Here is a 13,846-nt window from a genome sequence, read left to right on the forward strand (position 1 = left end):
CAGTCAGTGGATAGCGGAGTAAGTTTACATGCAGGCAAAGGGACATGGAAATGAAGCAGTGGAACTGAAAACAAATATACAGCTAGTCAACAAGGTCATGGCACAAGGACCTATATAAGTATATAAATAAATATATAGCTGTTTCTTACTAGTTCTGTAACATACACCATCTATTTGTAGCACTGGAGTAAATATTGTGGTGAATATAGCCCGTGCAGTAGTTTCTAAAGGGAAGTTTGTCTCCACTGCTGAAAAAACGACAAAAAGTCAGAACCTAACAATATTATTCGTAAATTAATAATAAACAAGAATGGAATACAGCATTTATTTTCATGAGGACTGTAGCAATTTGTTTTCATGGCAATTATTACAAGTGAAAATATTTATGTACATTATATGGAGAGCAGCATAACAGGAGCGCCACTTCTGTATCTGTATGTGTATGTCTGTCCTTTCTTTCCCTGGTTGTTGCTAGTGCAACTGTAAATGAGTTAACTGCTGTTTAAACTTAACACAATGTATTTGCTTTGTTTCAGTGATTGAAATAAGTGACTACTATCGGCAGACCTGAAACAAGATATCGGTTTCGCTGCCTGATAATGTATGAGCTTAACTAGTTTGAAACATTATAACGAAAACGGGCTCCAGGAAATATTCCATGAGAATTAAAGCCCTGGTTATATTGTAGCTCTAGTACATTACAAGCTCAGAGGGAATGTGATGTGGCGCTTCATGTCCTGCTAGAAAATGAATCAGCTGCTGCTACTGATAGACAGGTCAGGGAGGGTAGTAAGCATTTTACACTTTACATGTAGTAATGTCAATGCCATGACATAATGTACCTTGTATAATTATTATAAATAATAAATTACTGCTCTACGTGCCTCTACCTATTCTATTAATATAGCAATCTCCTGTGTCGTGAAGCATGGTTTACATATTCTCTACTACTTGCTGTTCTGACTTGCGCTGTTTTTTCTTGCTCTGTGCTACTCCCACTCAACATGATCACCACTCTTACATTCATAATCGCAGCCTTGCGGTGACGCAAGCGGATTCTGTCTCTTAAAGGCATTTTTGTCTGGCCATGATTGGATAGCAGATTCCCCAACCTACTCAGCATTGATTGGCTGGGCGCTGTCACCGCGCCACTAAACGCGCCACGAGTTTTTATTTTGATCAGAATCACACTTTTGGAGAAGCCACGCCCTACGGGGCAAACGCATTTGACTTTAACCGCTGCGTCTGCAATTGCACTCGTTTCATCAGAATCGAGCCCAGTATCAGTGTTATACTAAACCAACCAGAGGATAACATTGTTTGACACCCAGCACCAGCACTCAAATAAAGTGATATTATATTGGCTAGTCAGGTGTGGGACAAATATAGTTTGTTTCTAACACTCATGAAGGTGTAAATGAATTATTTTGGGGCTTATTTTGTGTACCGCTATGAAATATATGCATATGTCTCAAATGAGAAAATGTGACATACAGAGAATCATAGAAGGGCTGCAGGGAATTACACAGAAATAATTCGATCAAGGGACATATATATCACTGTCACATGCATTTACCTACACACAGATTTAATAGAAATGTGCAGCCTTTTAACCTAAGCCCATTTTTAGTGTCTGTCCAGAAACCATGCAACAATAAAAATGTGATCGATCTGCAAGGCACCCTGCATCTTTGTACAGATTGTACAGATTGATGATGGTATGTATTAGGTAAGTGGTTTTAAAGGGGTGCCTAAGCAGAATTGCTAACAGACCCAACGAAGGTTTCAATCACAAGCATTTCTACATCTGCTCAGTCAAAGAGAAAAATCAGAAAAATGTATATTCTGCTCTGAAGTGTGGTATTTCAGCTACGAGACAGACACCATCACGTAAGGGCACAGTACATTGTGGTGGATGTCTTAATACAAAAGTCAGATTAAGAATAACAACATTTGTCTTATTTCTTTATTTTTAATAAATGACATTTTTGCACAAGGGGGGGAAATACAATATAAAAAAGGTTTAAAACATGCAACCATTGTCTTTAGGAAATGTAGCCATATCAGTTTTCCATTATGCAAAAATGATGTCTCAATCTACATGAGACCCATAATGAAAAATGCAAGGGAATATCTAGTTCCCTTATTTAAAGAACACCCCCTTTCATGCAAAAAAAGCTTTGATTTAATAGACATCCTCCCACACAAAGCTTTGCCTGCTACTCAGAATACTGCTGCAATTTGCTTTCTCATATTTCATATTTAAGCCATTTTCACTGAAGCACCACCACAATCCAAACATTCATCACAAGATAGCCTCTCACAAATGCACTTACAGTACTAACGGTGTCAGATTCTAATTTTGTCTTAGGTTATAAATTGGTTATTACAGAGTCCAGCTAGTTTGTCTAATACTGAACAACAGACCTAGAGAACATTAGGCCAATGGTCAAGTTGAAGGTTACTGACACATAGAGAAGAATTTCCGTAACACCTAAAATATGAAGTCTGTATCCTAAAAGGTTAACGAGAAAGCGGCAGCTACTTAGTAAATAGATTTTTAAAGATGAAACACATAGTCAAAAACAGGTCCAGAGTTAGCAGAACGTAGTAAGCATTTGTTATTAATATTCACACAATGTATACTCACCATTCCACTGTACGAGTGCCTGAGCAGGACAGCGTGCCCATAGAGAAGAGTCCGGTGACCTCCCCCATGTGCGGTCTGTATGGGTAAAACAGAAATGTGCTTCGATTGTAACCTGAGGTGTCACCATTTCTTTTCCTACCAAGCAGCAAATCCCCAACTCCATATAAATATATATTTTTTCCTTTAACACACAATAGGTTCACAAGAGATATACAGGTCTTGGCAGCAGGACTCTTTAGGCAGACACTGGCTACAAACAAAAAGTTATAAAAAAAACTGTTTGCTCTTTTGTAACCTTTTGCCAAAGCATCTGCATACTGTATGTGTCTCCAGTTGTCAGTGTAAAACCAGCAACAACAAGAAGCACCAAAACTATTCTTTTTTTTTAATTTGACAAGTTCGTAACATGGTTAAATAGTTGGAGCTTGGAGTCTGCTTCCAGAATGGATGTGAAATATCAGGAACGTGTCAGCCTTTTATATAGAAGCACCTAACATCTGAACACATATAGTCAGGTATATCACAAGTATGAAGTCAGATCTGCTGTCTTGACAATTGCTACTGACAGTGCCTTGCAACAGGTACCATAGCTGTGGCTTGGATGTATTACTAGGCTTGCCATTTTCTTACCACATTATTCAGCCATGCCTATAACACAAAAATGGATCAACAAATTTCAGATACCTTCTTAAACCCTGTACAGCCTATGTCCAATACATTTTCTTCATAAGTAAACAGACCAAGGAATACAATAAATTGATAACATATCTGAAATGCATGGCAGTTGAAGGGTTTATTCAAATATGAGTGCTCCCTGTATACAATATGCTCATACAGTAATTAACTCCAATGTAGCTAATCAGCTCAGTGGCAAACTGCAAGACTTAATTTGTTTAGCATTCATACCAATTATTATTATTTTTTTTTTTTTTTACAAAAAACACATTTTTATGCAGGTCTTGGGGATTACATAACTAATAGTAAATTTGTTTACAATCATTCTGAGTGGTCAAGTGTAATGTAGGTTGTGTTGGGTGGGGTGGAGTGTGCGGTTTACTGACGTAGTTACTTTCTTTTTTAAAGGGGGAACCACATTTATAGCCCTGTGCCATGTCCAATTAGAGTTAGCAGGTACCAGAGTCAGCCAGTGTTCAGATAGTGATGGAACCAGTTATTAGATGTGACTTCTATGTCTCAATTCCAACCACATTGGTTGAGCTGACAGTATATAAAACAGGATCAAAAGGTGATGTTTTGTTCTCTTTTTTAGTTTCAGGGTGGGGCACTGCTTTCAAAACTGCTTTACTGTGCTTTATTTTGTTATGTATACTTGTCTATGCAGTTTTCAATTAACCTCAAGCCTGCTGAGATTACTTCATCTGTTGTTTTCCAAAAGCTTGTTTCTGAGGTAGCAGAAAAGCTATTTGCTGCTTATAAATCCAGAGGAACACCTAACAGTCAATATTTTATCAGTGTGTCCTTTATATCAGTTAGTTATGTTACATGTCCTACATGCTAATTCAAACCTACTTTGGTTTACTAAAAGGTATAAACCCCTGCAAAACTTGTGAAAAAAGCACAAATGGTGTCAAAATGTAAGAGGTTTATAAACACAAAGTAAAATGAAAATTACATATATCTGTATCACTGATATGTCCAAATGTGGCAGTGAAACAGTTAATGTTTACTGTACACCAGTTGTAATGGAATAGAATCATAGAATACAGTTGTGTACTAATTGTAAAGAAACTACCTCAAAGTGTGTAGTCTATATTATTGATACGGCCACACCGGGGCTTAAAACAATGAGGCAGTGAAAGAGTTTTTTTTTTACTGGAAGCATCAGTAATGGAAGTGAAAAAAATCAGAATATGGCTCTATACCATCTGTTAAAACAATAACGCAAGGTGTACTATCACTAAAAAACCTCACAAGACCTCAATATGCCAACTATATTAGATCAGTGGTCAATATCAAGCTCACGAACACATTTAAATATTTATTAAATTACTGACACCAAAGGGTTAGCGTTCCTTTTAAGATACCCATGGTTGAACTTGACCAAGTATGACGTATGAACCAATTATGAAGCCAATATCTTAGTGTTAGATGTTTATCACTGTGCATCTTGTAATTTACCAAAACAATATAATATATCTTTTTTTTAATATATCGTTCTGTAATGTGGCCTTAGGATCATAACATGCAATATGACTACCATTATTGCTTTAGGAGGCGTCTCAACAGGGCTGTATGTAAAAGCATAGAAAGGAATTACTGTCAGAAATACAAGCCTCAGTCAAGACATCATCAGGCCAGGCATTTAACATGTGCTTTAATTATGAAGGAACAGGACTTCATATTACAATCAAGTCAACCAGCAAGGCTAGACTGCGTCCAGAGTCTCCAACCATGTATCGCACTACAGATCGTGATGGAGAATGGGCTGACAATTATGGAAAATCATGATTAGTTAAATATGAAGCAGACACTCAAAGTTGCAAGGGAATCAGCGTCATAAGGTGATAACAGCTGCAGAGTGCTTTTGGGAATGGGAAGGTGAAAAAGCAAGAGTCTGTGGACACAAAGCCAGGCAGTGAAGCAGTTTGGGTGTAATGTGTACATTCACAATGGGGAAATCGGGATGGTTTGTCTGCTTACCTTCATCATAAATTTCTGTAAAGGACATGGAAAACAGAAGAGAGAACAGTTTTAGAGCTCAGTCAGAAGAGACAGAAAATATTACATTGATTTTGTCCATGTCCTAAGACCTTACTATCAAAACGAGCTGAATGTAATTCTTAGTTCATACACTTGACAGAATACATAGCACGGTTTATAAAAAACATGACATTTAATGAGCAAAATCCAATAGGTCTAATTTGTCATTTGAAGTAGAACTAACTCTTTGATATCTCTGATTATGCTGTATGGAACTGAAATAAAACTCAGCCGTTACCATAACCTGTGAAGCTGCTATATACACTGCACTAGTGAACTCGGTATAATAGGGTTAAATCAGGGGAGAAAAGTGCTTTATGTATGAACTGTATGTTCAGCTGTACAAAGGTTATGTGCAGTTACTCTACGACAAGATTGTCTGTTGCGTAATTGCTGCATGTTTTTATTTAAGTGTATATTTTTTTTTCAACAACAGCAGCACAATGTGGCCTAGTGACTTTAGAATTACCCTGGACGGTTATTGCTTGAGGGCCCCTCTATTGCATTAGGCACTTTCTAGTCAAAAGGCTTTCAGCTTAATGCAAGTTCACATCATCACCATCAGTCTAAAACATTTCACAGTCAATATTACATTACTACGAAATCTGTCTTCTTTGGTATCGATACTCAATTTTTACTTAACCTTTGATACTAAAAAAATCTCTTGTATTTTAATTTTTTAACAGTCAGTCAGTTTATTTGACAACATTTGTGCAAGCGCAATACAGTTCACAAGTCTATGTCGCTGCCTAACCAAATTGCACCAACTGATACCGGAAATTGAGACAGAATTCGCAATGGTTTCATCTCAAATCCCACGCAAAAATGTGTACATGACAGTGGCTTACACTTTTCATGGATCCTACTGGTGAGTTGTATTGTATTAAAGCACAGGGGTGAAATCTGCAGTTTGTGCTTCAGTCAAACTATCTGTGTGTCTGTGCCACCAAGTGCAGTGAGGCTCAGCAATGCACCAGACTGGGTCTCTATGGGCATAAGCTGCTGGCTAGACCCATCTCCTGTGGGGGAAGAGAACTACTATACAGGACTTGGCAACAAGCTGGTCCTATGGCAATCTCATGCTCGCTCCAGACAGGTGGCCCATCTGAGACAGAAGCTATAAATAGACCTGTTATACATAACAAGTTAACATAAAGGGGGAAAAGAACCCCAGGACAATGGCGTCCACATTCATCAGCACTGGCATTTTGCTTATTTACATTTTACTTGCTTACTTTACAAAATTCTCCTTCTTTTGATAATTTAAACTGCACTGGTATTTTGAGCGACCATATCAATTGATCCATTTAGATCCATTGAATGGACTCCCATGTTGTGAGTTTTGTTTTCATTTTTAATAAAATTGTGTTTTTTTAAAGTCTCACATTTCATTTTATTAATTTATTTTTTTATTTTTTATATAATACCATATGGGAATATATCTTATAAAATTCACTGCAAACCACTAGTAATCACATATTAACTAACGTTATGTTAAATTCATATGAAGTAATCATTAATTTATATTGAACCCATATGCCAAACTTTAATTGATCATAAATGCAGTGTTTTTTTTTATGTGTGAAATGGTATGTGATTTTTATGTTCATTTTATTATAAAACGAATGATATGTATTTACACAGGATCTGGAACAAGAGATCTGGAACAAGTATGCATTCTACAAAGCATGCATCAATAGTTCATTGCAGTGCTTGCTTTTAAAATTTGTACAATAACAAGATGACCATATTTACCAAAGCATAATATGAACTCTGTATAGTACCATGTCGAAATGCAGAAATACATATGTGTCTGTTGGTTTGAACTTTCCTGGTCAAATATCTTTACCAATGGGTAGTTTTTAGCAATGTAAGCATAATTTAACTGAAAATGCAAAGAGAAATTCTGTGCCTGGGGCATTAGGGTGACAGTGTACTGTAGCTGTTTTTTTTTTCTTTTAGGGATGGGTGGGGGGGGGGGTGTCGTCTCAATAATCTTGTACAGCATTTATCTCATGACTGCTTAGCTAAAAGTCATTAAAATGTACAGCAAGCTGCAGGCATATTCCAATGCCAAATGATCATAATCTGATCCCTTCAAAGCCTGGTACATTCCAGGATACCACTTGTTCTTCTACATAATTTGAAACACAAACCACATGATATGCTTCATTCTGAAGAAGGCACACAGGGCCAGAGGCTTCTAGAGGTTTTTCAATTACTATATAGGAATATAAAAAAAAAGTCAAAGTGGCTCAACAGATTCTGCCTGTAATCACCGGGTTTGGATTCTTTTCAGCTTTGTTAGAAGTAATTAAAGATATTTCTGTGTTTTTTGAAGGGTAATTCGAAATTAGTCGTGTTAAACCATGTTCACGGAGAACATGCCAGGACTGAGAGTTGCCTCACAGTGGGCTCAGAATTTCTAATAAGATCTAATCTAATCCTTCTGTAGCTGCTCAGTACCGGCATGAACCTTTCACACAGTAAGAAGTAATGTAGACTCTCATTACTAGGAAGGTGGTGTATGTTGACAGTTTTCTTCCCCCTTACATTAAGCTCCTAATTAAAAATAAAATCCATGTATCAATCAATAGACCAAAATGTCAAACGGGTGATTAAAATATAATGCTCATAGGAAAGGTATCCCCTCCCCACCTCCACAAAAACACACACACACACAACCACACACACACACACACACAAACACCCCCACACACACCCCGACACACACACCCCCACACACACCCCCACACACACACACACACACAACCACACACACACAAACACCCACACACAAACACCCCCACACACACCCCGACACACACACCCCCACACACACCCCCACACACACACACACACACAACCACACACACACAAACACCCACACACACACACCCACACACACACCCCCACACACACACACACACACACACAAACACCCCCACACACCCACACACACACACACACAACCACACACACACACACACACAAACACCCCCACACACACCCCGACACACACACCCCCACACACACACCCACACACACACACCCACACACACACACACAACCACACACACACAAACACCCCCACACACACCCCGACACACACACCCACACACACACACACACACACAACCACACACACACACACACAAACACCCACACACACACACACACACACACACCCACACACACACACACACACAAACACCCCCACACACACCCCGACACACACACCCCCACACACACCCCCACACACACACACACACACAACCACACACACACAAACACCCACACACACACACCCACACACACACCCCCACACACACACACACACACACACAAACACCCCCACACACCCACACACACACACACACACAACCACACACACACACACACACAAACACCCCCACACACACCCCGACACACACACCCCCACACACACACCCACACACACACACCCACACACACACACACAACCACACACACACACACACCCACACACACACCCACACACACAAACACCCACACACACCCACACACACACACACACACACACACACACACAACCACACACACACACACACACAAACACACACACACACAGCCACACACACACCCACACACACCCACACACACACCCACACAACCACACACACACACACACACACACACACACACACACCCACACACACACAACCACACACACACACACACACACACACACAAACACCCCCACACACACACCCACACACACACACACACACCCACACACACACACACACACACACCCAGTGTCTGAATGTGTGCCTTCACTTAAGGTTCCACTTAGAGCTTGTGCATTTGTGCCTAATCATAACGTACAGAGACGCTGTCACACATCTCAGAATATTCATCCCCGATTACACGGCCATCAGATGGAAATTGATTCAGTCTATTTTAGTATTTATATATATATATATATATATATATATATATATATATATATATATATATATATATATATATATTAACATTCTTCCACAAATATTGTAGGCTCAGATCCTTTGTGACCAATAATTTACAGCCGCTACTTAAGTAATAACTCATTACAGTACATTAAAGCATGCAACAGCCATTATAAATTATGCACGGAATGGATGTACAGGAAAACAGTTATTGATTTATTTTTCTCTTGTGTGGCAGGGTGAAAGCCCTAAATATAAATTGTGTATGTGTGTGTTGGGAATATAAGGTTGGCAGGGAGGGGGTTAAAATCCTCCCTGCCATAATAAATGTGAGAATGTGGCTGGAGTCTTAATTGAATGATTAATGGTTAATTAGCCTCCAGCCACATGGTATTTAAGGAGGGGGAAATCGTTTGTTTAGGGGTTGGTGTGTATACTGTGTTTGTGAAGGTGAAGGTGAAGGTGAAGGTGAAGGTGAAGGTGAAGGTGAAGGTGAAGGTGAAGGTGAAGGTGAAGGTGAAGGTGAAGGTTGCTTGTTGTATTGTGTTTTTTTTTGTTTTTTTAAAAAAAACCTTTTATGTTGGCCCTTGTGTCTGTTTATTTGTTCTTGGTTTTGTCTATTAAAAATGTGCAACAGCACTTAAACTGCAGCTTCTTTTGTCTCTGTCTCATTCCTGACACTATCTTGCAACCCTTGTATTTTTCAGCTGCTTGTTGAAAGCCCAGGAATGTGCTTGGTTTACAAATGAAACTGTGGAGCGGCTTTGATTTCTGCTTGCACGCTCGCTCTCTCCCTCAAGCATGCTGCCTTACAATGGCTGTAAATTACTTATTGGGATGGAAGTGGTGTCCATGTGTATTAAACAGGTATAGAATGATCCTGTACACGCTCCACTCCAGGACTAACACTAGGAATATATTGTAATTGTTCTTTGTTTTTGTTACAACTGACTGTTTGAAATAATTTAATGTTAACATTGTAACAAAAAAAACATCATTTTTTTGTTATTGCCGGTGTTTTTGTTATTGAATACTTTAAGGATATTAGTGCCATAATTAAAAAGAGCACGAAAAATGAGCTTGATGCATGTTTACTAATTATAAGGCTGTTACTGAATGAAAAACAGCTTTTTTGTTCTTTAAAAAAAAAAAAAGAAAGAAATAGGAGTTAAACTGCGTGAACGCATTGAAAATCCTAGTTCTGGAAATTCTTACAAAATTGTTTGTTAATTATTAATCCAAGCCAAGGATATTCCCAAAATCAGAAAACAAGTCATGGAAAAAAGCATGATATGCAGGGTTCTGTTTGCTGCTGATACTGTTGTGCCCATAGCTTAATACTCTGACCATTAAAATTCAGACATCTGCTCCTCAACTCCTTCTTACATTACTGCCGCCAGCCAATTTAAACAAAATTGTGTAAGAGTGTGCATTTTTCTGTCCAACCGTTGACATCCTTTTTACTTTTAACATTTACTGTATTTATTTATTTATGTAGCCTGGGGCTTTAAAGGTCAATTGCAACAAACTGAAAGGAGCGTACTATCTGGGGATGATCCCGTGCTTAGTACGGAGGACGGTACTAAACAAGTATGCAAGTTAATACCAATTGCAACGAACTAAGCAGCTCCAGATAGTACCCAGCTGCGTATTAAAATGTGTCTCAATTGCAACAAACCCAAAATAACTGCTGCTGCCCTGTAGAGGGTACTAAACACAATACTAAGTTAGTCTAGCAATTTGTGTAGACTAAAGACTTGTGGTATCAAACTAACTGGAACAAATATGAAAAATCCCAAAATATATTAACAACTTTTATGAAACTGAACTATTCATAAATAAAAAAAATTATATAAGAAATCTGAATAAAAACAAGTGTCTAAACGTTTGCAACAAAACTAGTTTCATCCTCATTCAACTTATTCACCTTAACGTAGGCCTATTTTATATAAAAAAAAAATAATAATAATTCCAGTGCGACTTTCCAGTGTCTCTACTTTCAGCCTGTTCTACAGCGAAGGAAGCATTAAATCAGTGTATTCCATGCAGTTGCTTGCTTCAGAATTGCGTGGAACCCTTTAGGACATCCTCCACAGTTTCAATAAAATCTTTTATACAATCTGAAATCAAGTTTTCTATTGTATAATTTTGCACACGACTACTGGCCATGATTGCCTTCGTATGGATGTCATGAGAAATTAATCTTTTTATAGGCTATACCTGAAATATGTAATTAGCATTTCTGATTCGATTTATACCTTTTATAGTTTACAATACACTGTGGTCCTATAAACGAATACATTTGTTTTGTCTGTGAATTAAATAATGAGGACTAATACAAGTTTTTTTTATACTCTAACGCAGCGTCATTAATTTTGGTAGCGTTTTAGGAAAACTAGATTATACATGTGAATTTGGTTTAAGAAAATGGGATCGTTTTATGCAGTTCAGCCTCAGCATTTACTTTAATGCGTAAATACATTTCCGTACATCATGTTCTTAAGTTCAAAAAATGTAAATGAAAAAACAATAATTAAGATGTTGGGTTTCTTTGAAAAAAAAATAAAGAGCTTAATCCTGAGCTCTGTACTGATGCTGGGGATCAGCTAGTCCCCAACTTTGTTCCCCATCTTTTTTCGTTGCAATTGATACTAAGTTAGTATGCAGCTGAGGATGATCCCGAGATAGTACCGTATTAGATAGTCCGCAACTTAGTACGCAGCTCTGTACTAAATCTACAAGTGCGTTGCAATTGACCCAAAATGTGCAACACTGCTGTCAATCACAAGGACTACCATCATCTAACAGAATGAAATCCGATGCGCTGAGAAGATCTGGTGCATGATTTCAAATCTTACAGTATCAAGGGACCATCTTCAGATAGTTTGTTATTGCTGATCTAGGTTTTAGGTAGGTGGTAGAGCTCCTACATCCCAGTGGTGTTTAATGAACCTCTAGGGCACCAGTTTAATATACCCATATAGTACTGTATGTAACTGCAAGAGGGTTTCAGAATACAGTGGGAGTACTCGGCTATGTTGAACAGCTGTGCACTCCTTATTATTATTATTATTATTATTATTATTATTATTATTATGTATTTCTTAGCAGACACCCTTATATAATGAAAACATGCAAGGGTCGAGAAATTGACATTGTTTTTATTAAGAATGTGAGCAGCCTTTTAAAATGGTGATTACCAATGAGAAGGTTCGGTCAAACATTCTACTGAACAAATAGCTTTTTCGTGATAGATGTAGTTACATCTAAGGCATCTAAAACAGTTTCAACTCCCACTACCCTAGTAATGGTTGATTCATTCATTCATTCATTTACTGATTTACTGACTTTAAATTAAACTCATTTCCTGTGGGGGTATTGGGCTAAGAAGAAGAAATAACATTTAAATATCTAAATGAATTTGCATTTTTTTTCATAGGTAATTATAATTTACTTGCGATGACATGTAAAATTGCAGAAGAAAAAACTGCCGGATGTGTGTCTTAAAAACCTGTTTATACTGTATGTCATTGCTCTCTACTGACCTCATTCCAGGGCTTCATTAAAGACATTCTAAATGTACTACTGTGGCAGGGCAAAAGCCCTGCTTGTGTAAATAGTGTGTGTGGGAATGTAAGGTTGGCAGGGATGGGGTTAATTCTGCCAACAATTACAGGTGTGGCTAATTCCTCAATCGGGTAACTGAGTGCTAACTGGGGAGTGGTCACCTGCATAAAGGCAAGCAAAAGCCTTTGTTTGGAGAGGGAGTTTAGGTGAACTGATAACTGTTTACAGGCACTGATTGTATTGTGTACATATTTTATTTTGGCCATTGAACCCAATGTGTGTGCTCTTGTGTGTTTGTTTGTGAATTAAACGTGCACAACAGCGCTTTACTGCAGCTTCTGTCTCTGTGTCTCTAATCCCTGCCAGTACCATCTTGGGCCGTGACGCTACCCTGTCACAACTATGTTTTAATTTTTGTGCAGTACTAGCATATACCTTCCATGGGCTCTTCCTTATTAATTTGAAGATTATATTTTTTCCAGCAGTTGAATATGAAAAGGTAAATATGGTCATGGCCTTGAGTGTCTGTTCATGATGAATCAATGAAACTAAGTATCTCATGATTAAGTGTGGAATGTATAGTGGATTGAAGTTAACTTCATTAGGCCAGGGTTTCCCAATCCTGGTCCTGGGGACCCCCTGTGTCTGCTGGTTTTCAATCCAATTTAGCTCTCAATTACTTAACTAGACCCTTAATTTAACTATTCATTAGCTTAAATAGACCTTTTTAATTGTTTTCAGCTTTTAAAGAGTTGGAGATTTCAAGTTAACTATACAATTTTATAAGTAACTTGAGCTAGGAGCTGAGAACAATTAAAAATCTAATTAAGCACGTTATTATTTGATTAAGTAATTGAGAGCTCAGTTGGAATGAAAACCAGCAGACACAGGGGTTCCCCAGGACCAGGATTGAGAAACCCTGCATTAGGCTTTCAGTGTAAATGCCACGTACAGGTAA

General features: G+C 38.1%; 1 protein-coding gene across 1 annotated transcript in view; it reads right to left on the minus strand.

Annotated features, from left to right (window-relative positions):
• LOC117411543 (ryanodine receptor 2) overlaps positions 1 to 13,846 on the minus strand; it is a 207,026-nt gene that overhangs the window by 117,922 nt on the left and 75,258 nt on the right. Inside the window, exon 4 of the mRNA XM_059024865.1 lies at positions 2,651 to 2,725. Within this exon, the coding sequence (XP_058880848.1) occupies positions 2,651 to 2,725 (75 nt within the window). The remainder of the gene's footprint in view (positions 1 to 2,650; positions 2,726 to 13,846) is intronic.

Source organism: Acipenser ruthenus, chromosome 6, assembly GCF_902713425.1.
Source record: "Acipenser ruthenus chromosome 6, fAciRut3.2 maternal haplotype, whole genome shotgun sequence".
NCBI lineage: Eukaryota > Metazoa > Chordata > Actinopteri > Acipenseriformes > Acipenseridae > Acipenser > Acipenser ruthenus.